Source organism: Natator depressus, chromosome 24 (assembly GCF_965152275.1).
Source record: "Natator depressus isolate rNatDep1 chromosome 24, rNatDep2.hap1, whole genome shotgun sequence".
Lineage (NCBI taxonomy): Eukaryota > Metazoa > Chordata > Testudines > Cheloniidae > Natator > Natator depressus.
Genome location: NC_134257.1, coordinates 22,524,869 through 22,551,028, shown reverse-complemented (window position 1 = coordinate 22,551,028; position 26,160 = coordinate 22,524,869). Strand labels below are relative to the sequence as shown.

Genomic DNA, 26,160 nt, shown 5'->3' with positions numbered 1-26,160 from the left:
GCTAGCGCCCCAACTCCGGGGGACAGACCCCAGGGAACTTGAATTAAAATACAGGGGGCTGGGGTGTGCATTTGAAAGACTTAGTGCTGCATTGGGGCCGGCACTGACTGCCAGGGGAGAGCGGCCCCTCCTGAGCCCCCATCCTGCTCCCTGCATCACAATGCCCCCTAGCGCCCCACTGGGGCCAGCACTGACGGTGAGAGGGGAGAGCGCCCCCTACTGAGCCCCTGACCCACTCCTGGCAGCACAAGCCCCTAGCGCTGCACTGGGGTCAGCACTGACTGCCAGGGGAGAGCGCCCCCTATTGAACCCCACACCCCACTCCCTGGGACAATCGGGAGTCTCCCCTCCAAGGACTAAGCAGGCCTGTCCCTGCCTAGCTTATGACAGCTGTAGTGATGTCATGAGTTTGCTGACCCCCACCCCGCCGCACACCCTTGGCCACAGCCCTTACCTCCCTGGGCAGAGCCACCGCACAGCTTGTTATGCGCCATTAGGGCAGAGAGATCGGGCAGGGTTTGGTGCCGGTCCAGCAGGGTGCTGAGTATTGTCTGGCGCCTTTCGCTGATCAGATTGCGCCCCGGGAACATCGACGTCAGGTTGAGATGGGTTTGGAGTTCCTGGGCCAGCTTCCTCATGGCGGCGGTGGCACCGCCTGGCTCGGCCCCACTCGGGGGGACATTCTCCTTCTCGTCCAGGGGAGCTGGGACCTCAGCCTGGGAATCTTCTGTCTCCACCACCGCGGTTTCAGAGTGACTTGGGCCCAGCTCCCTGGCAGCGGGGGCAGCTGTAGGTTGGGGCCCTTCGCCCATTGCGTGGGGTACAGGCACGCTGGTCCCATGCTGTCTGTCTGGAGCGCATGTCTGACCAGGGGCGCAGAGTTCCCAAGCCTGGCTGATTGCGCCAGGGATTGCAGCACTTGTCTCCGTCTCTCGCTTACTTCGGGGATCCAGCAGCCTCTTGATGTCAGCTGATTTCACCTCCCTGTTAAACATGCCCAGGTGCTGGCTGAGCCTGTGCTGGGTTATGATGACCGGCATGGAGCCGGAGTCCCTTTTGATGGCTGGTAGAGGGGTGGACTTGGCGTAGCCAGCACAGTGCGAGCTCCAGCCCGGGGCCGGCATCCTCTGAAGCGTCCTGCAGCCAGGCCTCTGCTCCAGACCTCCGACCGCAGTGTTCCTGCCGAACTTGGCGGAGTTGCGCTCCCGTTTGGTTTTGCGCCGCTTGACTCGGCCAGGTCTCTGCCCGGCACCGTGGTGTCCCAGCTGTGATGCTGTCAGCTGCGGGCCAGAGCGGGCAAGGCTGGGGTCATCGCCTGCCCTTCTGCTGCAGGGATTCATGCCGGCTGCTGCTCCTGCTGCAAGGAGCAAAGTCAAAGAGCTTCCAATACTCCCTCTGCCAGCCACCCCAGCTCTCCCCTGCCTGCTTCCCCAACGCCATGCAGCTAACAGGGAACGGAGCCACAATGGCCTCGAGTGGCTGTTTGGGGGAATGCAAAGGGTGCATCTTCTGATTACTACAGCTACTTGTCTGGCTCGGTGTCTCCTGCGCCAGGCTCTGTACAAACACACCACACAAAGCTCTACAGGGACACGAACTTGTTCATGGCTCCAGCCGTCATCTATTCCTTCTCAACCCCCAGGTCTTCTTCTCTTTAACTAAAAAGAAAAGGAAGACTTGTGGCACCTTAGAGACTAACAAATTTATTTGAGCATAAGCTTTTGTGAGCTACAGCTCACTTCATCAGATGCATTCAGCTGTAAATCATGAAAGCTTATGCTCAAATAAATTTGTTAGTCTCTAAGGTGCCACAAGTCCTCCTGTTCTTTTTGCAGATACAGACTAACACGGCTGCTACTCTGAAACTTCTCTTTAACTGCGACCTTGGCTTTAGCATTCCTGGACGGGAATGGTTTCCAGGCTGCTGGGTCTGCCTGGACGGGAACAGCTGTCCTAGTACTACCCTGCGGGGAAACCCCCAAGGGCTGAGGTGCAGGTGCAGGGGTCCCATGGCCCGTTCAGCCCTCAGCCTCTCTGCTGGTGAGGGGGCCAGGTAGCACCCCCGTGGAGGTGTGAAGGAAAGGAGGCCTTCACCCAAGGGTGACAGGCCCTAGCCCGGCAGGAGCTTGTGCTGAGACCCCAGCAACTCAGTTCACAGAGTGTGTGGAGGGAGCTGCGGGTAAAGTGAGGGAGAAGGGGCAGGAAGGAGTGGGGAGTCAGTGAGCTCCCTCCCCACTTCTCTGAACTGAATCCATGGGCCTTTCAGGATTGGGGATCTGGGTCTGCACCCGGATCCCCTATATCAGTGTTTCTCAATCTGGGGTCCGGGGCCCTCTGGGAGGCCGTGAGCAGGTTACAGGGGTCCACCAGGCATGGCCAGCGTTAGACTCACTAGGGCCCAGGGCAGAAAGCCAAATTCCTGCCACATGGGACTGGAGCCCGGGGCACTGAGTCCCACTACCTGGGGCTGAAGCCAAAGCCTGAGCAACTTAGCTTCGCAGGGCCCCTGTGGTGTGGGGCCCAGAACAACTGCCTGGCTTGCTACCCCCTAACACCGGCCCTGGCTTGTATATGCAGAAACACAATTGTTGTGGCCCAGCTGGGCCCTGGAGTTTTTATAGCACAGTGTGTGTCTGGGGCGAGGCGGGAGGGGAGGGGGGGGCAGCTCAGAAAGATAAAGGTTGAGAACCCCTGCCCTATGGGTTCCTTACCCAGCACCCTCTTCTCAGGGCGCCTGGGATTCTTCCCTCAACCCCCTCTCCTTAATCCCACCCCAGAGACCCCTCCCCTCAATGCCCCTAGAGACCCCTCGCCTCTGACCCCCCTCCCCTCAATCCCACCCCAGAGACCCCTCCCCCATCCTATTCCCCTCAATGCCCCTAGAGACCCCTCCCCATCCCACTCCCCTCAATCCCACCCCAGAAACCCCTCCCCCATCCCACTCCCCTCAATCCCACCCCAGAAACCCCTCCCCCATCCCACTCCCCTCAATGCCCCTAGAGACCCCTCCCCATCCCACTCCCCTCAATGCCACCCTAGACACCCCTCCCCATCCCACTCCCCTCAATGCCCCTAGAGACCCCTCGCATCTGCCCCTTCCTCAATCCCGTCCTAGAGACCCCTCCCCCATCCCACTCCCCTCAATGCCCCTAGAAACCCCTCGCCTCTGACCCCCTCCCCTCAATCCCACCCCAGAGACCCCTCCCCCATCCCACTCCCCTCAATGCCCCTAGAGACCCCTCGCCTCTGACCCCCTCCCCTCAATCCCACCCCAGAGACCCCTCCCCATCCCACTCCCTTCAAACCCCCCTAGAAACCCCTCGCCTCTGGCCCCCTCCCCTCAATCCCACCCCAGAGACCGCTCCCCATCCCACTCCCTTCAAACCCCCCTAGAAACCCCTCGCCTCTGGCCCCCTCCCCTCAATCCCACCCCAGAGACCGCTCCCCATCCCACTCCCTTCAATCCCACCCTAGAGACCCCTTGCCTCTGACCCCCTCCCCTCAATCCCATCCTAGAGACCCCTCCCCATCCCACTCCCCTCAATGCCCCTCGAGACCCCTCGCCTCTGACCCCCTCCCCTCAATCCCACCCCAGAGACCCCTCCCCATCCCACTCCCTTCAAACCCCCCTAGAAACCCCTCGCCTTTGGCCCCCTCCCCTCAATCCCACCCCAGAGACCCCTCCCCCACCCCACTCCCTTCAAACCCCCCCAGAGACCTCTCATCTCTGACCCCCTCCCCTCAATCCCACCCCAGAGACCCCTCCCCCACCCCACTCCCTTCAAACCCCCCTAGAAACCCCTCGCCTTTGGCCCCCTCCCCTCAATCCCACCCCAGAGACCCCTCCCCCACCCCACTCCCTTCAAACCCCCCTAGAGACCCCTCGCCTCTGGCCCCCTCCCCTCAATCCCACCCCAGAGACCCCTCCCCCACCCCACTCCCTTCAAACCCCCCCAGAGACCCCTCCCACCTCCATGCCCCTCTCCTCCAACTGCCCGAGCAGGGCTTCCCCCGCCCCTCGCGGAGTGGGCGTGGCTGACCGGCCCTTCGGGGCGGGAAAGCCCCGCCCTTCTCGCCTAGGGGCGGGGCGGGGCGGGGCAGGTTTCCTTGCCTCTCCTCTCCCCTCGCCTCGCGCCGCAGCCGTTAACCACGTTCTGCCGGGCGCGAGACCAGCTCTCTTTCCCGCGCTGCCCGCTGATTGGCGGCCGCCGTCCGTTCGCCCCGCGATGATTGGCCACAATATACCGATGCCCCTCTATGATTGGCTAGAGGTTTTGGCGGGCTCTGGTAGAACAAGGCAAAGGGTTGTGGGGGAAGAGGCTGGTGTAGCCCAGTTCGACCAATCCAGTCATTGGGTGGGGGGTGACCCCAGAGCCCCAGGGCCGAGGGGAGAGACGCCAACCCTGGCTGAGCCCCAGGGCCGAGGGGAGAGACGCCAACCCGGGCTGAGCCCCAGGGGCCGAGGGGAGAGACGCCAACCCGGGCTGAGCCCCAGGGGCCGAGGGGAGAGACGCCAACCTGGGCTGAGCTCCAGGGGCCGAGGGGAGAGACGCCAACCTGGGCTGAGCTCCAGGGGCCGAGGGGAGAGACGCCAACCCGGGCTGAGCCCCAGGGGCCGAGGGGAGAGACGCCAACCCGGGCTGAGCCCCAGGGGCCGAGGGGAGAGACGCCAACCCGGGCTGAGCCCCAGGGGCCGAGGGGAGAGACGCCAACCCGGGCTGAGCCCCAGGGGCCGAGGGGAGAGACGCCAACCTGGGCTGAGCCCCAGGGGCCGAGGGGAGAGACGCCAATCTGGGCTGAGGGTCAAGGGGAGAGACGCCAACCCGGTCTGAGCCCCAGGGGCCGAGGGGAGAGACGCCAACCCGGGCTGAGACGCAGGGGCCGAGGGGAAAGACGCCAACCTGGGCTGAGGGTCAAGCGGAGAGACGCCAACCCTGGCTGTGCCCAGGGGCAGAGGGGAGAGATGCCAACCTGGGCTGAGCTGCATGGGATGATGGGGGTAGACCCCAAACTAGATTAAGCCTGTGAGGCAGGAGATCCCAAATTGAGCTGAGCCTGTGAGGCAGGAGGACTGCTATTCAGGCTGAACCCCAAAGATCCCAAAAAGGGCTGAACTCCAGAAAGGGAAGAGACACCTGTGGGGCCCTCATTTCATTGTACCCTTACAGAGTTTACTGGGGTGGCAGGACAAATTGTCAGGCACCATGAGTGACAATGCTGGAGAAGGGAGAGCATCAGAAAAGAGGAAAGAGCAGAAAAGCAGGAAAGCAGGGGAGAGTTCCAAGGTGAGGAGCCCAGGGGAGCAGCTGCTGGGAGCAGGTGACCCCCATGGGGAGCTGGGAAATTTGTCTCATCTTCCCCATTGCAGGAAGGGAGAGCATCTAGGATTCCACCTGCAGGGGAAGGAGCACGTGCCCCTGTGCCTTGGGAGGCAAGAGCCGTGGGGCTGAGACCCCCAGCACCAATGGAAGGAGCTCACTCCCTGTCTCCTGGCCAGAGATAATAATCAGGCCCAGGAGATTAATTTAAAATTAGACCCTCACTTTTCCATTCCAAATGGTCAGTCAGTGGAAAAGGTAGGAGATGAGATGCTGCACAGGGCCAATTTCCATACACATTTCTCTGCCCAAGAGATTTGCTGCTATTGTTCTAGGGTGGGTGGACAGGGAAGGAAGGAAGTGTTCCCTTTTGTTGAGAAAATTTGGACAGTGACTAGTGAACATAACACACCTGTGACACTTTTCTTCACTTGACTAGGTGGAAGATGAATTCAGAGAGCTGTCCATCTATTTCCCTAAGGAGCAATGGGCAGAGATGGGAGACTGGGAGAAAACCCGCTACAGGAACATGAAGCGGAACTATGAGTTTATGGTTGAACTTGGTGAGCGGGCCAGCTGGGGGTGAAAACGGCAACTCCAAGTGGCACAAGCAGCTGGAGAGTTGAAGATGTTGTATTTAGTCCTCCTTTAAGTCTCCTTCCTCGTTTTGAGAGGGAAGAGACATTGAGAGTTTGTGTCTTTGGGGCAGAGAGAAGCCAGAGTATAAATCCAGTATAGAAAACACTCACGCTCTGTACCTCCCATTTCAGACCTTAGGCTTAGGTGAATGCCCTGGCTTCTCCATTTGCTGTTTCTGTGATGAGCCTTGCAGGCACTTGAGGCTTCTGCAAGGCCTCTGGCCTGGGCAGTAGGAGTCCTGAGGTGCCAGGCGAGCATCACAGGTCTTCCAGATTAGGACACGTGGCACTGCCACCAGGTTCCCATGCCTGTATTCCCAGTGCAAGGTGTTGGGAAGGGGTGTCACTGCATAAGCAAGACTCAGATCATGTCAGCTGTTATTGCTTATAATGGATTTCTTTGTTAGGCCTTCCTACCCCGAAACCTGCATTTATGTGTCGTGGTCGACGTCCCCCAAACCCCATCATATACGACTCTGAGTCTGATGAAGACTGGACACCAAAACCTTTAGGTAACAGAGCAAAGAATTTTCAGAGTAGCAGCCGTGTTAGTCTGTGTTTGCAAAAAGAAAAGGAGGACTTGTGGCAGCTTAGAGACTAACAAATTTATTTGAGCATAAGCTTTCGTGAGCTACAGCTCACTTCATCGGATGAATTCCGATGAAGTGAGCTGTAGCTCACGAAAGCTTATGCTCAAATAAATTTGTTAGTCTCTAAGCTGCCACAAGTCCTCCTTTTCTTAGAGCAAAGAAGTGACTCTTCATTTTAATGAGCTATCATTACTGGGCATCTCCAATGACTGAAAGATCCTTGGGGGAATCAGCTCCTTGCCACATAGTCCCCAGCCTCAAAGGTCTCATGTTGCCCTTTCACCCTTCTAGCTGTGGAGAACTGGAGAAGATTCACTTTGGAGCTCCTTAACATGACACTTTAATTCACCACAAGGGTTGCAACTTGAGGCTCTCCTTGCTCTAATCTGGGGCATTCAGGTTAAAAGTGAACAGTTTATTTTTTATTCACAAACATCCTGTATCAGCAGCGAGGCAGCATGAAATGTGGAACATGTACAGAGAAGTTCAAAGGGTCTGAACTACTCTGTGACACCCTGGGGCTTATGGGTTCAGATAGATTCAAACTGCTGCTAAGTCAAAGGCTGCTTCAAGCACTCACACTGTATGTTATTTATAAATATTAAATAATTTTATGATGAGTGAATAGCAGTTTCTTACATAACAAAGCATTAACCTAACATCCTGATCTCTACACCTTGCTTTGTTAAATTGTTACCTTGCACAGTGAAACCAGTTATATTGTAACAGGTACGTAGTGGTTGGGGAGGGCTGAGATGACTTTCTTAGAGCTTCTCTATCTCTGATTTCTGTGATTCTGGGACAGTAAGTCAGAACATGAAATGGCTGGCAGCTTCCTGCCTGTGACATTTACAATTTCGGTAATGTTGGTCGTGCAGCATTTGGGAACGTGTTTGGTTTGTTTGTTTGTTTTACACTTACAGTTAAAACCTTCAGGCCACCATGTAAATCTGGCAGTATGAAACAGGAAAAAAAGAAAAGGCAGAACGTCAGTCAAGTAAGCTTACTAAGTACTTTTTGCTTAGATGAGGAATCTTATAGAGGAGGTGAACCCCATTTTTAATTAACAAATGCCTCTACAGTGACATGAAAAGTGCTTTTTATGTGCTAGTTATACTGCTGAGTCAACTAATAATGAAATAATTATTGTGACACTTCCTAGGGGTACGAGGGCTGTGGGGCACCTCACTACCACCTGCTCTTAGCATGAGGCAATCTTGTCTGTACCTGTTGTGGATCAGCTCCCTGATTCCAGGAGCCCCAGGCACCACAAGCACTCCCCTCTCAGCCTATGCAGGCTTTGCTGTCCCTCTGCAGGGCAGAGAGAGGCACTTTCCAAGCCCTCTGTGCATCCCCCTGGAGCGTGCAGCCCCTGTTCCACTGGCCACTCACAGTTGTCACAGTCACAGCTGTGGCACAGGACACCCCAGTTTACCAGTTACACCTCAGATCACCGCTCTGCTTAACATGCAGCAGAGGTTATAGTGAGAACAAATCCAAGTTCAATCAAATGATAGCAAGTAGAAATATTGGAAACAAATGGTTACAGATAAAATCATAACACACTTTTTAGAGCCTAGACTTAATTAAGAAGATACCCTCAGCTTTAATAAAGTATCGATCACCAGCACTTTTCAATCAGGTCGGCTGTGATCCCCTTTTCATGAGACAAGCCTCTCCATCAGCTTGTCCCCTAGATGCCGGATATGCAGCCCCAAATATAGCAAAACAGTCCTTTAATCTTCATTCATAAACCAGATGCTCTCCTGCTGTGAGTCCCTTCGATTTTGGGATCCCTTGTCTTTTTCACAATCTTGATTGGCTGGTGGCTCCGTATGCAAATAGATGTACCTTGTGAGACACACATGATTGGCTAGAGAGATTAGGGCCTCCGACCCTGGCTGAACAGAACTTGTCTGAGGCCTGTCACCGCTCAGTGACCTGCTTTTAACTTCAAGGCATTAAGAACATAATTTCCAGTATAGATACCTAACTTCTTAAATATTATCCTTACATACCTTTCATGATTATGATGATCTACGTATTGGCACCTGGTAGAGACCTTGCATGCTACTCTTTGTGAACTATGGTGCATATACTTGTCGCAGGGATCCCTGTAATACTCTATGCCCCCTCTGTCCTCGGCCAGTTGACACAAAGAGGTTCTTGGACCACAATTATCAATTAAATAATTACTTTAATGTTAAATGTAATAATTAAAACCCAGAACCTCAATCAAATGATTGTAAAAATACTTATATACACCAATAGGATACATATACAAGATGGGAAAGGGGAGAAAAAAGCATTTATATAAAAGGCCAAGAAAAGCTTTAAGACTGAGGATCATTTTTCAGAATATCTCAGTGGAATTGTTGAGTTTCTGCCACTGGACTTAAATACATTGCAGATAGAAACAAATTCACTTCAAGGCTGCTTCTTGATGTGGCAAATTTCAGAGGGGAGATGTCTAATACAGGCAAGCCACAAACTTTCTGCCCAAATGGGAGTCCAGAGCAACATCAACAGTTACATCAGGATTGTAACACTGGGACAGAATACTTCCTGCTAAGACTGATACGCCCCCTACTGGTTGGTAGAGGGTCTTACGATGGTAGAGCACAAAATTTTTTATTCCAAAGTAGAGCTGGCTGAAAAATGGAAACATTTCACTAACTATTTGGGTAACAATTTCAAAAAAAATTTCAAAAAAATATTAAAATGTTATGAACAATGTAACAAAAAATGGAAAAGTCAACTTTTTTGTGAAACAATTTATTTGTTTGTTTGTTGTTGTTTTACACAAAGACCATTTTTACATTCTAAAATTTTATTTAAAAGCTTTTGACTGGCTTTATACAGTAGACACAGTATCAGATTAGGCAAATATCAAATCACCTTAGTGAAGAGGTCAGTAGGTAAATATCTGTATTTTAAGCCTTGTAGATAACTTGCTCCTTGCCTCTCACCCTCCATATATCCCCTTTGGATTATCAAAGGCCACCAAAGAGAATATTCAAGTCAAATTGTATGAGGTCCTGTGATGGGGTGTGAACCCCACATTGGCCCTGAATGGATTAATGTGGGCCTGAGAGGTGAGTTATATTACCTTGGTGCACCTGGAGGGAGAGCCAGAGGTGGCTGATCATGAAGCCCAGCTGGGCAAAAGCAGGTTGGTTAGGATAAAGAAAGGAAGCAACTTGTAGAGTGAATGTCTATAATTGTTCTAGGGGATTAAGGAGGTGGTAAGGTAGAGGCCAAGTAGGAGAATAATCTAAGTCCTGGCATCCTAGTGGGAATAGAGGAGGCTGGTAAGCAGCTGGGGAGAAGGGAGCCATGGAGAGGAGAAGGCACTGGGGGTGTGCCCTGAAAGAAGGGAGGGATTTGGAGTCAGACTGCTAGGAAGAGGAGAGAGTGCTTTGGATGGGGCTCTGTGGAGGAACAGACTAAGGGCCTTAAAAGGCCAAGCCTGAGAGAGGCTGGCTAGGAAGGAGTCCAGGGAAACAGCAGCAGCAGCAAGGAGTAGAACTGAACCACTGGCTAAAGTAGGCGTAGGGAACCTTTTTTCTATCACCGGGCCATTGACTCACAGAAAAAAATCAATCATGGGCCACATACAGCCCTGTGGGGGGGGTGCCAAAGCTTCCCACCCCTGGTAGCTCGAGCAGGCACTCATGGGGGGGCACTGAGGCTCGGCGCTTCCAGCCTGTGGTGCTGAGACTTGCCATGGGCCAGATGAAATTAAACAAAGAGCTGGATCTAGCCTGTGGGCTGTAGGTTCCCCGCCCCTGGGCTAAAGGTTCCTGGGCTGGGACCTGGTGTAGTGGAATGGCCCAGGCTCCCCTATCTGCCACTGGTAAAGTGTCATGAGCCCAGAGAAGGGGACAAGGACACTGGAAAACTTTGAGGTAAGGATGTGAGGACCAGAGGCCTCATGTTGGAGGCCCAAAGATCCTTTGGTGAGGATGTTGGGCTTTCTGTTGCCCTGGAAGGGGTGGACTAAAGTGTGACCTGGCAAGAAGGCCAAATTATGGGAAGAGAGATTGCTGTGGTGATGGAGCGACTGTCAGCAGGGGGTGCCATTTGGGGAGAGCTGCTGTGCCATGTCTGACCTGGAAAAGGTACTCCATTGCTGCAGTGGTCAACCTATTTTTTACATGGCCATCTGCTCCTTGTAGTCTTTTGTATGTTAGTTTCTCCACATGACAGGCTCTGGGTAGAGAGAACCAGAACAGTACAATTATTGTAATGGAAAACAACTTTCTGTGCAGAATGAAAAGACAATGCTGGAGAAGGCCTCTGAGAAGGAAGTCTCTGAAAATCAAACCAATGCTGAGAAATTGGACAAAAATTCAGATGTGGGCACCAGAATCCCTGTCACTAATGTTGTTGATCTGAAAACTGGTAAGCCCAGAATGTGGGCAAATCTCCTCTGTATTTTCATGGTCGGTCTGAGGAGTATTAGGTCTGCAGCCTATGAGATTTGGTGGGAGGAGCTCTCTGCATGCCAGGGGTTACAGAGGGACACGTAAATCTCATTATCTGTAGAAACATGGAAATATCATAGAATATCAGGGTTGGAAGGGACCTCAGGAGGTCATCTAGTCCAACCCCCTGCTCAAAGCAGGACCAATCCCCAATCAAATCATCCCAGCCAAGGCTTTTTCAAGCCTGACCTTAAAAATTTCCAAGGAAGGAGATTCTACCACCTCCCTAGGTAACACATTCCAGTGTTTCACCACCCTCCTAGTGAAAAAGTTTTTCCTAATATCCAACCTAAACCTCCCCCACTGCAACTTGAGACCATTACTCCTTGTCCTGTCCTCTTCTACCACTGAGAATAGTCTAGAACCATCCTCTCTGGAACCACCTCTCAGGTAGTTGAAAGCAGCTATCAAATCCCCCCTCATTCTTCTCTTCCGCAGACTAAACAATCCCAGTTCCCTCAGCCTCTCCTCATAAGTCATGTGTTCCAGACCCCTAATCATTTTTGTTGCCCTTCGCTGGACTCTCTCCAATTTATCCACATCCTTCTTGTAGTGTGGGGCCCAAAACTGGACACAGTACTCCAGATGAGGCCTCACCAATGTCGAATAGAGGGGAACGATCACGTCCCTCGATCTGCTCGCTATGCCCCTACTTATACATCCCAAAATGCCATTGGCCTTCTTGGCAACAAGGGCACACTGCTGACTCATATCCAGCTTCTCGTCCACTGTAACCCCTAGGTCCTTTTCCGCAGAACTGCTGCCTAGCCATTCGGTCCCTAGTCTGTAGCTGTGCATTGGGTTCTTCCGTCCTAAGTGCAGGACCCTGCACTTATCCTTATTGAACCTCATCAGGTTTCTTTTGGCCCAATCCTCCAATTTGTCTAGGTCCCTCTGTATCCTATCTCTGCCCTCCAGCGTATCTACCACTCCTCCCAGTTTAGTATCATCCACAAATTTGCTGAGAGTGCAATCCACACCATCCTCCAGATCATTTATGAAGATATTGAACAAAACAGTCTGATAATCTCTGATTATAGTGAAGTCCAATTCAATACCACAGCTATTCTTACTGCTGCTTTTCCCTTGAGCTCTCAGTCCCTGAGTCCATCCCTCAGCACCTCAGCTCACAGCCACCAACCTGATGGGATTGCCTTCAAATCTTGTCGTGCTGCTCTTTAACTGGTTGCTTAGGGTACTGTTGGGTGACGCAAGGCAGGGTGAGTCTCCATGGCACTCCTGTTGTTGCCATAGGAAACCAGCACTAGACATCTAACCCGGCCTGAGTCAATCTTGCCAATGCGAAGCATGGTCATCAGGACACAGACTGGCCTCTTTTTGCTATTTTGCTTGGGTCTGAATTCTCGCATACCAGCCCACCTGAGGCTGTTGGCACTAAGATCAGAGGACAGTGAGCTAGACACAAATTTAAGGAGACAGTGTCACTGCTTAATCAATTATAGTCAGGAAGTGTCAGAGTCAGCAGTGGTTTTCAGTGCTCAGCTCCTAGAAACTGTGGTATGGCTCATATTTATATATGTTTTCATGTGCAAAGAGCCTGATTCTTACATATTCTGTAGCCACTTTGCTGTGTAAAGCAGCCTCAATATAAATGAGATTTAGGTCTGAAAATGCCATTGCCTATTTATTTCTATAAGTTCTGGTACTGCACAGACTAACCTACTCAGTATAATTCCCCTTTTAGATCTACCCAGGTTAGCAGTTTCTAAAACCCAAGGGCAGAGCACCCAAGTTAACACATACAGCTTACGAAAGAGAGAGAAAAAAGTGTACGTTGAAATAAGTGAACCACAAGATGATGATTACTTATGTAAGTCACATGGTTTCTTTCTCTTTGAGCCCCTAATATTTTTCCTTATATGGCCCCCCGCACTATAGTATCTGAGCACCTTAAAAGTATTTAAGAATAGGAATAATCTGTATCTCTTTATTCCTTTTAACCATGCAGGAGAAATAGCGGGAGGAGGAGTGGTTCAAGATAAAAGTTTTGTATTTAATTCTGAAAGTCCTCCTTAACTCTTGTGGCACTGAGTTCCATAGTCTTGGCCTAGCTCCTGTGATAGTTCTGTCTCCTGAACTCATGAAACTCTCCTCTTGGTCAAGAGTTTCATTGTTCTGATGGAACGTAACTCTCTCCCACGGAGGGCTTTTAATATGAGGAGAGACCTGGAATTGGACTTTCTATTCTATAAGGAGCCAGTGCAGAGCGCTAAGCATTGGGTGACATGTTCACAGCGACCTGCCTAGCTAAACAGGCTGCTGTGTCCACTTTCCACTGAGTGCTTGCTGGAAGCAATATACCACCTGACAGAAATTCTCTGAAAATGTGCCTCTGAAATGTGGGGAAAAACTTCAGACTCTCTTCAATTCAGCCAATGTGCAGCAGCTGGAGTGCAGCTATCTAGTATGTAACCCAGCCACCTGTGTGCACTAGGGCCTGTGTGATGGGGTTAATGGTCTGGTATGCAGATAGGGGAGATGGAGCTAATGTTCTGTTTCTCTTCCTCCTCTAGTTTGTGAGGATTGCCTGACATTCTTCATTGATGAGTGTTCAGTTCATGGCCCTCCAGTTTTCATCAGAGACCCAATAGTAGAAACAGGACAGGAAAGGAGAGCAGCTCTCACTTTGCCCCCAGGGATGAGAATTGGGCTTTCAAGTATCCCACAGGCGGGGCTTGGAGTCTGGAATGAGGCAGACACCCTGCCGGTTGGAGTTCATTTTGGCCCATACGACGGAAGGATAACAGAGGAGGAGGAGGCAGCCCACAACGGCTATTCTTGGCTGGTATGAATTGCTCATGACGCTTTTGTTTCTATTACGACACTGTGCTATGTTCTAGCTTGTCAAAGTGTGAAAGGAAGGAGAGGAAGTATGCTCCTTGGCACTGAACTCTCACTCTGTTTTATTAATTCATGTTTTATTAGTATGATGATACATCAGCATTTCTCAGTGTCTGTCAGGGAGGTGGCATGAGGGGCTTGGGAAATGTAGCCATTAATATGTTTAGGCCTTTAACACATGGCACTTTCCTAGTGGGGTGCAGTTGCTTTAACTTTCCTGATGCTGGTGGCAGGCTCAGCTTTCAAAGTTTGTTGGGAGACACTGTTTGAAGACCCAGGTTCTGATCTCAGGCTTTGTCTACGCTACACGCCTGTTAGTGACACAGCTGTGCTGCTACAGCCATGCCACTAAAAGTTGCGTGTTGTAGCTGCTGTTTGTCGGTTGGAAAGAGCTCTCCTGCTGACAAAATGCTATTCACACCAGTACTTTTCGTTGGTAAAACTTTTGTCCTTCGGGGGGGAGGGGGGGTTAACATCCCTGAATGACAAAAGTTTTGCTGACAAAGTTCCAAGTGTAGACAAAGCCTCAGTTACACTATGCAGCCTCCTTGAGTTCATTGGGATTGTCACTGTGAGCACTGTTTGGCCCTGTGTCACGGAGTGTGGGGGAGTCCAGGCCCTGCACCCCTCTTCCTGGGATTCACTGAGACTCTCAGCCAGCCAGTAAAACCGAAGGTTTATTGGACAACAGGAACACAGTCCAAAACAGAGCTTGTGGGTACACCCAGGACCCCTCAGTGAAGTCCTTCTGGGGGAGCAGGGAGCTTAGACCCCAGCCCTGGGGTTCCCTGTGTTCCTCCACCCAGCCCCAAAACTGAAAACTAAACCCACCGAGCAGGTTCCCTGCTGCAGCCTCCCTCCACATTCCTGGGCAGAGGTGTTACCTCCCCCTCCCCCTCCTGGCTCAGGTGACAGGCTCTCAGGTCTCCCGTCCCCAGGGCACATTCCCAGGTCAACACTCCCCCCTCCCTGCTGCGTCACATCGTCACATCTCTCCCCCCTTCGAGACTGAACTGAGCGGGGTCACTGTGACCAGTGACCTGGGGAAGTTCGGGGCCCCCTCTCCGGGACAGCGCATCCGCTATCAGGTTGGCACTTCCCTTCACGTGGACCACGTCCATGTCGTAATCCTGCAGGAGCAGGCTCCACCTCAGGAGCTTGGCGTTGGCTCCTTTCATCTGGTGCAGCCAGGTCAGGGGAGAGTGGTCGGTGTAGACGGTGAAGTGTCGCCCGAAGAGATAGGGCTCTAGTTTCTTGAGGGCCCACACCATGGCCAGGCACTCCTTCTCGATGGCCGCGTAGTGTTGCTCCCGGGGTAGCAACTTCTTGCTCAGGTACACGATGGGGTGTCTCTCCCCCTTTTCATCCTCCTGCATTAGCACCGCCCCCAGTCCCGTGTCGGAGGCGTCGGTGAACACCACAAAGGGCTTGTCAAAGTCTGGGTTTGCTAGAACTGGGCCACTGACCAGAGCCTCCTTCAGCGCCCGGAAAGCCTCCTGGCACTGCTCGGTCCAGACCACCTTGTCTGGCTTCCCCTTCTTGCATAGCTCAGTGATGGGGGTGGCTATGGCGCTAAAGTGGGGCACAAATCTTCGGTAGTATCCTGCCATCCCAATAAAGGCTTGGACCTGCTTTTTGGTGTGGGGAGCGGGCCAGTCTCTGATCACCTCCACCTTGGCCGGTTCCGGCTTTAGGCGGCCGCTCCCCACCCGATGGCCCAGGTAAGATACTTCAGCCATCCCCACCTTGCACTTCTCCGCTTTGACAGTCAGCCCAGCCCCCTGGAGTCGGTCCAGCACTTGTCTAACCTGGGACACGTGGTCCTCCCAGGTCTGGCTAAAGACACAGATGTCGTCAATATACGCCACGGCAAAACTCTCCATCCCCCTCAGGAGCTGGTCCACCAGGCGCTGGAAGGTGGCCGGCGCTCCCTTGAGGCCGAAAGGCAGGGTCAGAAACTCATAGAGCCCCAGAGGGGTGATAAAGGCCGATTTCAGCCGGGCATCTGCATCCAGCGGCACTTGCCAGTAGCCCTTTGTAAGGTCCATGGTGGTAAGGTACCGAGCTCCTCCCAGCTTGTCTAGGAGCTCGTCCGGCCTGGGCATGGGGTAGGCATCCGATACAGTGATGGCATTGAGCTTCCGATAGTCCACACAGAACCGGACTGACCCATCCTTTTTGGGGACCAGCACCACCGGCGAGGCCCAAGGGCTGGCCGATGGCTGGATCACCCCCAAAGCCAGCATGTCCCGGACCTCTCTTTCCAGGTCCTGAGCAGTTTTCCCTGTGACTCGGAAGGGGGAGCATCTTATCGGCGGGTGCGACCCTGTCTGCACCCGGTGGACAGTCAGATTAGTGCGTCCAGGCTGGTTGGAAAACAGCTGTCGGTACGGATGCAGCACCCCCCTGACCTCAGCTTGCTGGGCAGGGGTGAGCTGATCCGAGAGGGGGATTGTTTCCAGGGGGGAACCAGCTCTGGTCCCAGGGAATAGATCTACTAAAGGGTCATCTCCCTGCTCCTCCCACTGACCACACACAGCTAACACCACATTCCCCCTGGCATAATATGGCTTCATCATATTCACATGGTACACCCGGCGGTGGTGGGCCCGGTTCGACAGCTCCACCACATAGTTTACCTCATTGAGCTGCTTGACGACCTTGAACGGGCCCTCCCAGGCGGCCTGTAGTTTGTTCTTTCTCACGGGGATGAGAACCATCACCTGATCCCCGGTGGCGTAGGCACGGGCCCGCGCCGTGCGGTCATACCAGACCTTCTGCTTCCTCTGGGCTCTGGCCAGATTCTCCCTGGCCAGGCCCATGAGTTCAGCCAGTCTCCCTCGGAAGGTCAGGACATACTCCACCACTGACTCTCCATCGGGAGTGGCCTTCCCCTCCCACTCGTCTCTCATCAGGTCCAGGGGGCCCCTCACCCTCCTTCCATATAACAGTTCGAAAGGCGAAAATCCGGTAGACTCCTGGGGCACCTCCCTGTACGCGAACAGCAGGTGAGGTAAGTACTTGTCCCAATCCTGCGGGTGCTGGTTCATAAAGGTTTTCAGCATCATCTTTAGCGTCCCGTTAAACCTCTCCACCAGCCCATTGGACTGGGGGTGATACGCTGAGGCCCAGTCATGCCGGACCCCACATTTCTCCCACAAGCACCGGAGCAGGGCCGACATGAAGTTGGAGCCTTGGTCTGTCAAGACTTCCCTGGGGAACCCCACTCGGCTGAAAATGGTCAGGAGCGCATCTGCCACGGTGTCTGCTTCAATGGAAGCTAAGGGCACTGCCTCGGGGTAGCGGGTGGCGAAATCTACCACCACCAGAATGTATTTCTTCCCCGACCGGGTCGTCTTGCTGAGAGGCCCCACGATGTCCATGGCCACCTTCTGGAAAGGCTCCTCTATGATGGGCAAAGGTCTCAACGCCGCTTTCCCCTTGTCCCGGGCCTTCCCCACCCTCTGACAGGGGTCACAGGATCGGCAATACTGCCGGACGGTGGTAAAGACCCCGGGCCAGTAAAAGTTCTGTAGCAACCTCTGCCGGGTGCGCCGGATTCCCTGGTGCCCTGCGAGGGGGATGTCATGGGCCAGGGACAGGAGCTTGCGGCGGTACTTCTGGGGGACCACCAGCTGCCTCCTGATCCCACAGGACTCCCCTTCCCCTGGGGGAGCCCATTCTCGGTACAGGAACCCCTTCTCCCACAGGAACCTCTCCTGGCAGCCTCTCCTCATGGTCCGTCCCTCACTGAGGTCGGCCAGGTCCCTGAGCTTCTGCAAGGAGGGATCTTTCCTCAACTCGGCCTGGAACTCAGCGGCTGGGGAAGGGATGGGGCCCGGTTCCCCCTCCGTGGCCAGGTCTGAGGCCGCAGCCTCTCTGAGCCGTGCCCCTCGGCGCTCCCTCCCCACCCGAGTAGGGTCTCGCGCCTCCAGTGTGGTACCCTCCCCAGGGTCAGGTCGCAGTGCCCCTCGCCGGCTCTGGCTACGGGTCACAACCAGGGCGGTCTGGGGGTCGCTTGGCCAGTCCTCTAGGTCTCCCCCCATCAAAACTTCAGTGGGCAAATGGTGGTGTACCCCCACATCCTTGGGGCCCTCCTTGGCCCCCCATTTCAGGTGTACCCTTGCCACGGGCACCTTAAATGGGGTCCCGCCCACCCCCGTCAGGGTCAGGTAGGTGTTGGGCACCACCCGATCTGGGGCCACCACCTCGGGCCGGGCCAGCGTCACCTCCGCGCCCGTATCCCAGTATCCATTGACCTTCCTCCCATCCACCTCCAGGGGAACAAGGCACTCTCTCCGGAGGGACAGCCCCGCACCCACCCTGTAAACCGAGCACCCTGAGTCCAGAGCCTCCAGCCCTCTGGCGGGGCTGGCTGGGGGTACTCTTCCCTCCTGAGCAGGTGGCAAACTGGTAGCCCCCCTTTCCTGGGTCGCCTGCCCCTCGTCCAGCTGAGTCCCTACCCAGTTAACCCTGGGTAGGTTGGGTCTGCTCAGTTTGTCCCTGAGCCCGGGGCACTGGGCCCGTACGTGGCCTCTCTGGCCACAGTGATAGCAGCTCAGGTCACGTTGGTCCCCTCGAACGGGTCGGAGGGGCCCGACACCAGGCGTTCCCCTTTGGAGGGGGTTCTCCCTATTTCCCCGCTGGGAGGCCCCATGGTGACTCTCTCTCTGCATCGGGGGGGGCCTGTTCTTTTGGGACTCCTCCCGGCTACCCCCTGACCGACTGTTCACAAACTCGTCGGCCAGCTGCCCTGCATGCTGGGGGTTCGCGAGCTTTTTGTCCACCAGCCACAGCCTCAGGTCGGAAGGGCACTGTTCATACAGGTGCTCCAGTACAAACAGGTCAAGCAGGTCCTCTTTAGTTTGGGCCCCCGCTGTCCACTTGCGGGCATATCCCTGCATCCTGTTGACCAGTTGTAGGTAGGTGACCTCAGGCGTTTTACGCTGACTCCGGAACCTTCTCCGGTACATCTCGGGGGTCAGCCCAAACTCACGGAGCAGAGCCTGTTTGAACAGTTCATAGTCCCCTGCCTCTGCCCCTGTCATCCGGCTGTAGACCTCCACGGCTTTGGGGTCCAGTAAGGGGGTGAGGAACTGGAGCCTGTCTGCAGGGTCAACCCTGTGCAGCTCGCAGGCATTCTCAAAGGCCGTCAGGAAGCTATCTATGTCCTCCCCCTCCTTCCGCTGGGCCAGGAAGCACTTATCAAAGCTCCTTGCAGTCTTGGGTCCCCCCTCACTCACCGCAGCCGGGGCCCCACTGCTCCTCAGCCTGGCCAGCTCCAGTTCATGCTGTCTTTGTTTCTCCTTCTCCTGCTGCTCATGTTGACGCTCCCTCTCCTTCTCCTGACGTTCCCTCTCCTTCTCCTGACGCTCCCTCTCCTTCTCCTGACGCTCCCTCTCCTTCTCCTCCTGCTCATGTTGACGTTGTTTCTCCTTCTCCTCCTGCTCATGTTGACGTTGTTTCTCCTTCTCCTCCTGCTCATGTTGACGTTGTTTCTCCTCATGTTGACGTTGTTTTTCATGATCCTCCAGCTCCCTCATTTTCCTCTCCCTCTCCCATTCCAGCCGCATCCGCTCCAGGGATGGGGAGCTCCGCTGGGAGGATCCCCTGCTGGCTGCTGGGGTCAGGGGGCCCTCGGTATTCGCTGGGCTTCCCACAACCCCTCCCCCAGGCATAGGTAGGAAGGGTCTCGGGGTGTCCTGGGCAGCAGTCTGACCCCTCCCAGCCTGGTCAGGCCCCAGGGCCCACGCTGCGTCCGCCGGGCGGCTTCCCTCAGGGACAGGGATCGGGTCATCCAAGCGATCCCTCTCCTCCAGCTGGGCAATCAGCTGTTCCTTGGTGGACCTCCCGACGCGCAGCCCCCTCTGCCTGCACAGCTCCACCAGGTCGCTCTTAAGGCGTTTAGCGTACATCTCCCGGCTGGCCACTCGCAGGCCGGGCAGCTGTCCACGGTTTCCAGGAAAAGCCCCTAGTGTGCCAGTCCTTCTTGAGGTCACCACCTCTTTGCCAGGGTCGAGTTGCAGACTCCTCCGCCCCTGGGACCGCTCGCTGCAATCCCCCGGGGGACCCTGTTACTGCAAAAGTCCTTCTCTCTGGTCACACACTCCCAGGGGTTAACCGCCCCCTGAAACCGTCTCTCTCTCTGAATCTTCAGCACGCCTGGTCCCCGTCAATCCCCCTTCGTTTTACTGTTCCCCAGTCACTTACTGCAGGAAGCGCCGTTCACGGGGTGCAGTAGATCCCACCGCTGCCACCAGTTGTCACGGAGTGTGGGGGAGTCCAGGCCCTGCACCCCTCTTCCTGGGATTCACTGAGACTCTCAGCCAGCCAGTAAAACCGAAGGTTTATTGGACAACAGGAACACAGTCCAAAACAGAGCTTGTGGGTACACCCAGGACCCCTCAGTGAAGTCCTTCTGGGGGAGCAGGGAGCTTAGACCCCAGCCCTGGGGTTCCCTGTGTTCCTCCACCCAGCCCCAAAACTGAAAACTAAACCCACCGAGCAGGTTCCCTGCTGCAGCCTCCCTCCACATTCCTGGGCAGAGGTGTTACCTCCCCCTCCCCCTCCTGGCTCAGGTGACAGGCTCTCAGGTCTCCCGTCCCCAGGGCACATTCCCAGGTCAACACTCCCCCCTCCCTGCTGCGTCACATCGTCACACCCTGTCTGTTCTGTGTGTATTCACACTTGCAGGATTTCTTCTCAACTGTGTTCAGGACACAATGAACCCAAAGCATGACACTTGTGTCACGGAGTCACCGGGCAATGCTCTGGAACTACTCCATACGAAGCCAGTCAGGACTCTGGGGGAGCCTTCTCTCTGAGCAGACTGTCTCCAGGGCAAAAAGCTTACACGGCTTCGACCTTCCTGGGTCTGACCTCAGAGCATTCAGCATCCCCTGCCCCACCATGCGCTTCCCACAGCGAGTCTGCACAGGCGGGGTCCTGGGGGGGCCAGTGGGGCCTGCACCCCACCTCCACAGTCAGACGTGACTCTCAGCCAGCCAGTAAAACAGAAGGTTTATTAGACAACAGGAATATGGTCTAACACAGAGCTTGTAGGTACAGAGAACAGGACCCCTCAGTCAGGTCTATCTTGGGTGGCAGAGAGGCCAGAGCTCCTTCTGGGCCTCCCTCCATTTCCCCAGACAGCTCCAAACTAAAAACTCTCCCTCCCCTCCTCCTCTAGCCTTTGTCTCTTTCCTGGGCCAGGAGGCCACCTGATCTTTGTTCTCGAGCCCCTTCAGTTGGCACCTTTGCAGAGGAGGGGCGCAAGCCATCAGTTGCCAGGAGACAGGGTGTCGGCCATTCTCTGTGCAGACAGCATCACACTGGCCCTCTGAGGCTCTGCAACAATCACACACCCTTATTCCACCACCTAGATACTTAAATGCCTAGGGGAAACTGAGGCACCCACACAGTATTCAGAGAAAACATTAAGAACATTCCCACTTCGTCACAACTTGTCACTTATTTATCATATTCTCTGTATGGAGAATGCCTTATTGATTCCTGTGTGTCTTGTTTGGTTCAACTCCAGATCACCAAGGGAAGAAACTGGTATGTATACATTGATGGAAAGGATGAAACGAATGCCAACTGGATGAGGTAAGTCCCTGTACTCCTATCCTCATCAGTACGATCATAGAATGTTAGCTCTGGGATAGTCAGTGTTTCAGGTGTTTGAAGACACAGGATTCATTTTTACAGGCTGCGGCACACCCAATCCATCACTAAGCATGCAGTTATTTACCCAGTCCTGTTAGCATTCACAACATGATATTCTCAGCATTAAGATTGCAACACAAACCCCAAAACAAAGTGCCCGCCTGGTTAGGGAGAGAGACAGCATTAGCCCTCCAATACCCAGACACAGAGAAGCATATTGAGGAAGCTTCATTCATCAGAATTTCCTTTCTATAAAAGTTGTACAGATTTTTTTTGGCTCCAAGTCATCTCACTTTCATAGACTTAGTGGGAGTGGATGAGCTTCCAAAACACCTGACGTAGCTTTCAAATGTTACTGGCTAGGCTCTGAAATCTCCTGGCATGGACCAATAACCTATTAATCCCATTAAGGAAAATACAGAAGTATTGTGGTTATTTCACTGTTTGATTGCCTAGCTTTCAGGTTGGCACTTCCCTGACTGAAGACCATTGTATTTAACAAATCACTTTCCTAACTGTGACTGTCCAGGTATGTTAACTGTGCTAGGGATGAGGAAGAGCAGAACCTTGTCGCTTTCCAGTATCGTGGGAAAATCTACTATAGAGTGTGCAGAGCCATCCTGCCCCACTGTGAGCTTCTGGTCTGGTACGGGGATGAATATGGCAAGGAGCTGGGCATCAAGTGGGGCACGAGATGGAAAAGCACAGCACCACCCAAAGGTACCAGACTGTAGCCTTGCTCTAGCTACAAGCTTCCCTTGGCTTGTTTTGAGATGACACAATTTCTAATAACCAGGAACTTTCATTTCTTATCCTGACATCAGTCATGAATGCCCACGGGTAAATGCTTATGCTAGAGAGCCCATCTTGAGTGCAGATGTGCTGAGGGAAGCTGGTGAAAGGAGATGCTGCACCTGCCACTAGTGGTCGGAATGAGTCTAATTATGGGAGCTTCCTGCTATCCCTAGAACAGGCGTAGTCGGTTTGTTTTGGTCAAGGTCCACGTCTCTTGGTCCAGACTCCAGAGAAACATTTTTTCACATTGCAGTAACAATAATGACAAGTAAAAAGATTTCATGGTCCATTCAAAAGCATCTAGCGGTCCAGATTTGGCCTGCAGTCCGCCTATTGACTACCCCTGCTCTAGGTGATGGACCAATTTAGAGCAGCTGCTGCCCTGAATCTCCCTCTTCAGTTGCCTTTTGCTCAGCTACTGACACCATCTCTCCCCCCTACACACACACACCCGGGGGGGGGGGGGGGGAAATCCTCTAGCTCAGTGATTCTCAATGACCAGTCTGTGGGCTAGCACCAGTTGCTGGGATCTCCCTGTCACGGAGTGTGGGGGAGTCCAGGCCCTGCACCCCTCTTCCTGGGATTCACTGAGACTCTCAGCCAGCCAGTAAAACAGAAGGTTTATTGGACAACAGGAACACAGTCCAAAACAGAGCTTGTGGGTACACCCAGGACCCCTCAGTGAAGTCCTTCTGGGGGAGCAGGGAGCTTAGACCCCAGCCCTGGGGTTCCCTGTGTTCCTCCACCCAGCCCCAAACTGAAACTAAACCCACCGAGCAGGTTCCCTGCTGCAGCCTCCGTCCACATTCCTGGGCAGAGGTGTCACCTCCCCCTCCCCCTCCTGGCTCAGGTGACAGGCTCTCAGGTCTCCCGTCCCCAGGGCACATTCCCAGGTCAACACTCCCCCCTCCCTGCTGCGTCACATCGTCACACTCCCTGACACAGTTTAGGAAGGCAGCAAGCAGGTCCCTGATATCAAAATGGTTGAAAAATTCTTGGATTCATGAGGAGACACAAAGACTAGGAACTGCTCAGCAGGTCAGTGCAACAGCTGAAACACTGTCAGTTGCCCCTCCTGCTCTGTGTGTGATTTATTACCCAACCCTCTCCGACCCCAGCATCTGCTTTATATTAAGAGGTGAAGGCTGGGACTAAAAACAGTAGTTAAAGTTAAACTAAGCAACCAGGCTAGAGTTTCTCTGACTGGCTATCGGATGATCTGGACAGGGTGGCTAGAAACAGCATAAATGTTATGGTGGGTGCAAAGCCACCTATCACCCTCACTGTATAGAATCCCAGAGTTCAGAAATTAAACCAGTAAAAGATGGCTTTTTTTTTTTCTTTTTTTTTTTCTTTTTTTTGTATCTCCAAAACAAGCTTAAAGGTGGGAGAAGGCTTTGGAGGATGGGGTGTAGTGAGGGGCCGGTCAAAGCCACTATGTCTCTACTGCCACTGAAATCTGCAGTAGAGCCTCCAGGGTCACACAATGATCCTCGGACTAGGCAGAGCTAGCAGAGTGCTGACCAGTGCACTCCCATCACTGGGAAACACCCAGCAGGGGTTGTGCCTACAGCCTGTCCCACACAGTGAGGGGGGGAAGGAGGCTCCAGGGGGCCACCAGTGTGAGGAGACAGTCTGCCTTTCGTTTTAAGTACTACAGGGACGGGCAATACAGGCTATGTCTACATTACACAGCTTTTAGCAACATGCCTGTATTGCAACACCCATGCCGCTAAAAGTTGTGCAGCATAGCCACTGTTTGTCAGCTCTCATGCTGACAAACTTCCACCCCTAATGAGTAGCATTTGCATTGTCTGCAGGAGCACACTGTTCACACTGGTGCTTGTTGTCGGCAAAACTTTTGTCTTTTTGGGGGGGGTTAACACCTCTGAATGACAAAAGTTTTGTTCAAGTGCCAGTGTAGATATAAATGCTTATAGATACAACTCTTTGCCATGGCTTACTCCGCTGGTCTTGGGACAGAGGAGTTGCCCGGGACCAGAACCCCCAACAGCTGGGAGAGGAGAGAAAGAAAATGACACTCATAGCAGGGACCTAGAACAACCACGCACAGTTGTCCCAGCTTTAGGTCTGAATCTGGCCGACTGTCAGGGGATAGAACTGAACCCTGGAAAGGAGTCCCACATTAGGTCTGGTACTACAGGGAACGGTTTATTTAATATCCTAAAACTAAAGTCTGAGTGTCACTAATTGTCTGGTGCTCTTGGCCCTTCCTATGTGGCAGGATAGTAGTGCAAAGCCTCTGGAAGGGCCAGCATGTTGGAACAATTGCCATTTCCTACCTGAATTCTGGTTTGTTTTTTGGACAGTGCATGGGCAGAATCCACACTGCCATCCATGCCCTCACTGCAGGCTGGCTTTCAGCAGCAAAGATTACCTCCGCCAACACTTGAAGCGTAAGCACCTGCCTACCGAATTGCAGACTGAAGAAGACAAAGGTGCTCTGGGAGGGGAATCTTGCCTTAAAACCAGAGGTCTTTCCTTCCCGGGGAATCCACCATCACAGCAGCTCGCACCAAACCCCAGCTCCCTCAGCAAAGGCACATGGGGAAAGGAACCACACTTGCAAGGGCAGAGGGAAGGTGTTGGAGGTAGAGAGGCTTTTGGTTTACTGTCAAACCTGCCTCCACAGCAGTGGAGGGACACAATAGGGGAGCCACATGCACAAAGCAAAACAGGGGAGGAGGGAGGTGGCGGTTGCAGACAGAAGTGGTATTCCTGCGGTGAGTGTGGGCAGAACTTCCACAGGCCATCGCATCAGGTTAGACATCAGCAGAGCCACACAGGAGAGAAGTCCTATCCTTGTGAGTGTGGGAGGAGGTTCAGCCAGTCATGCAGCCTCACCAGACACCGGCGCATCCACACGGGAGAGAGGCCCTTTCAGTGCCTGGAGTGTGGGAGGAGGTTCAGCCAGTCATCCAGCCTCACCGGCCACCAGCGCATCCACACGGGAGAGAGGCCCTTTCAGTGCCTGGAGTGTGGGAGGAGGTTCAGCCAGTCATCCAGCCTCACCGGCCACCAGCGCATCCACACGGGAGAGAGGCCCTTTCAGTGCCTGGAGTGTGGGAGGAGGTTCAGCCATTCATCCAGCCTCACCAGACACCAGCGCATCCACATGGGAGAGAGGCCCTTTCAGTGCCTGGAGTGTGGGAGGAGGTTCAGCCAGTCATCCAGCCTCACCAGACACCAGCGCATCCACATGGGAGAGAGGCCCTTTCAGTGCCTGGAGTGTGGGAGGAGGTTCAGCCATTCATCCAGCCTCACCAGACACCAGCGCATCCACATGGGAGAGAGGCCCTTTCAGTGCCTGGAGTGTGGGAGGAGGTTCAGCCAGTCATCCAGCCTCACCAGACACCAGCGCATCCACATGGGAGAGAGGCCCTTTCAGTGCCTGGAGTGTGGGAGGAGGTTCAGGCAGCCATCAAACCTGACCTGCCACCAACAGACTCACGCCTAGAGGGGAAATACCCTGCAGACCAAACAACTGTCAGAGCTGGCAGCTGACTGACATGAGGGCTCTGTATCAATCATGTGGGATTCTGGGTAAAGCAGGGAGCTGTACTGATGGACTCCTTAACCTTGGGGGCTTTTGGTTCCTTTGCTTCATACTGACTGCGGTGGTCAGTGTAACCCCCTTCACCTTTCCACTCCTGGGCTGACTGGAGAGAAGCATCCTTCTTCTACTTGCGGAGGGTTTTGTTACTCACTAAAGCTGGGTACTGCCCCAGCCCCTTTGCTGTCCTGAGTGGCCTGTTGGGTCTGCCTCTCCAGAAGAGACTTG

General features: G+C 53.8%; 1 protein-coding gene across 1 annotated transcript; it reads left to right on the top strand.

Annotated features, from left to right (window-relative positions):
• The first annotated feature begins 4,247 nt into the window (after positions 1–4,247).
• PRDM9 (PR/SET domain 9) lies at positions 4,248–26,038 on the top strand. Its single transcript, XM_074938623.1, has 11 exons — positions 4,248–4,325; positions 5,169–5,285; positions 5,758–5,881; positions 6,364–6,468; positions 7,470–7,543; positions 10,818–10,950; positions 12,739–12,864; positions 13,568–13,839; positions 21,436–21,503; positions 22,093–22,283; positions 24,689–26,038. The coding sequence occupies exons 1-11, from the start codon at positions 4,248–4,250 to the stop codon at positions 25,834–25,836; spliced, it is 2,436 nt and encodes an 811-aa protein (XP_074794724.1). The 3' UTR covers positions 25,837–26,038.
• The last annotated feature ends 122 nt before the right edge of the window (positions 26,039–26,160 follow it).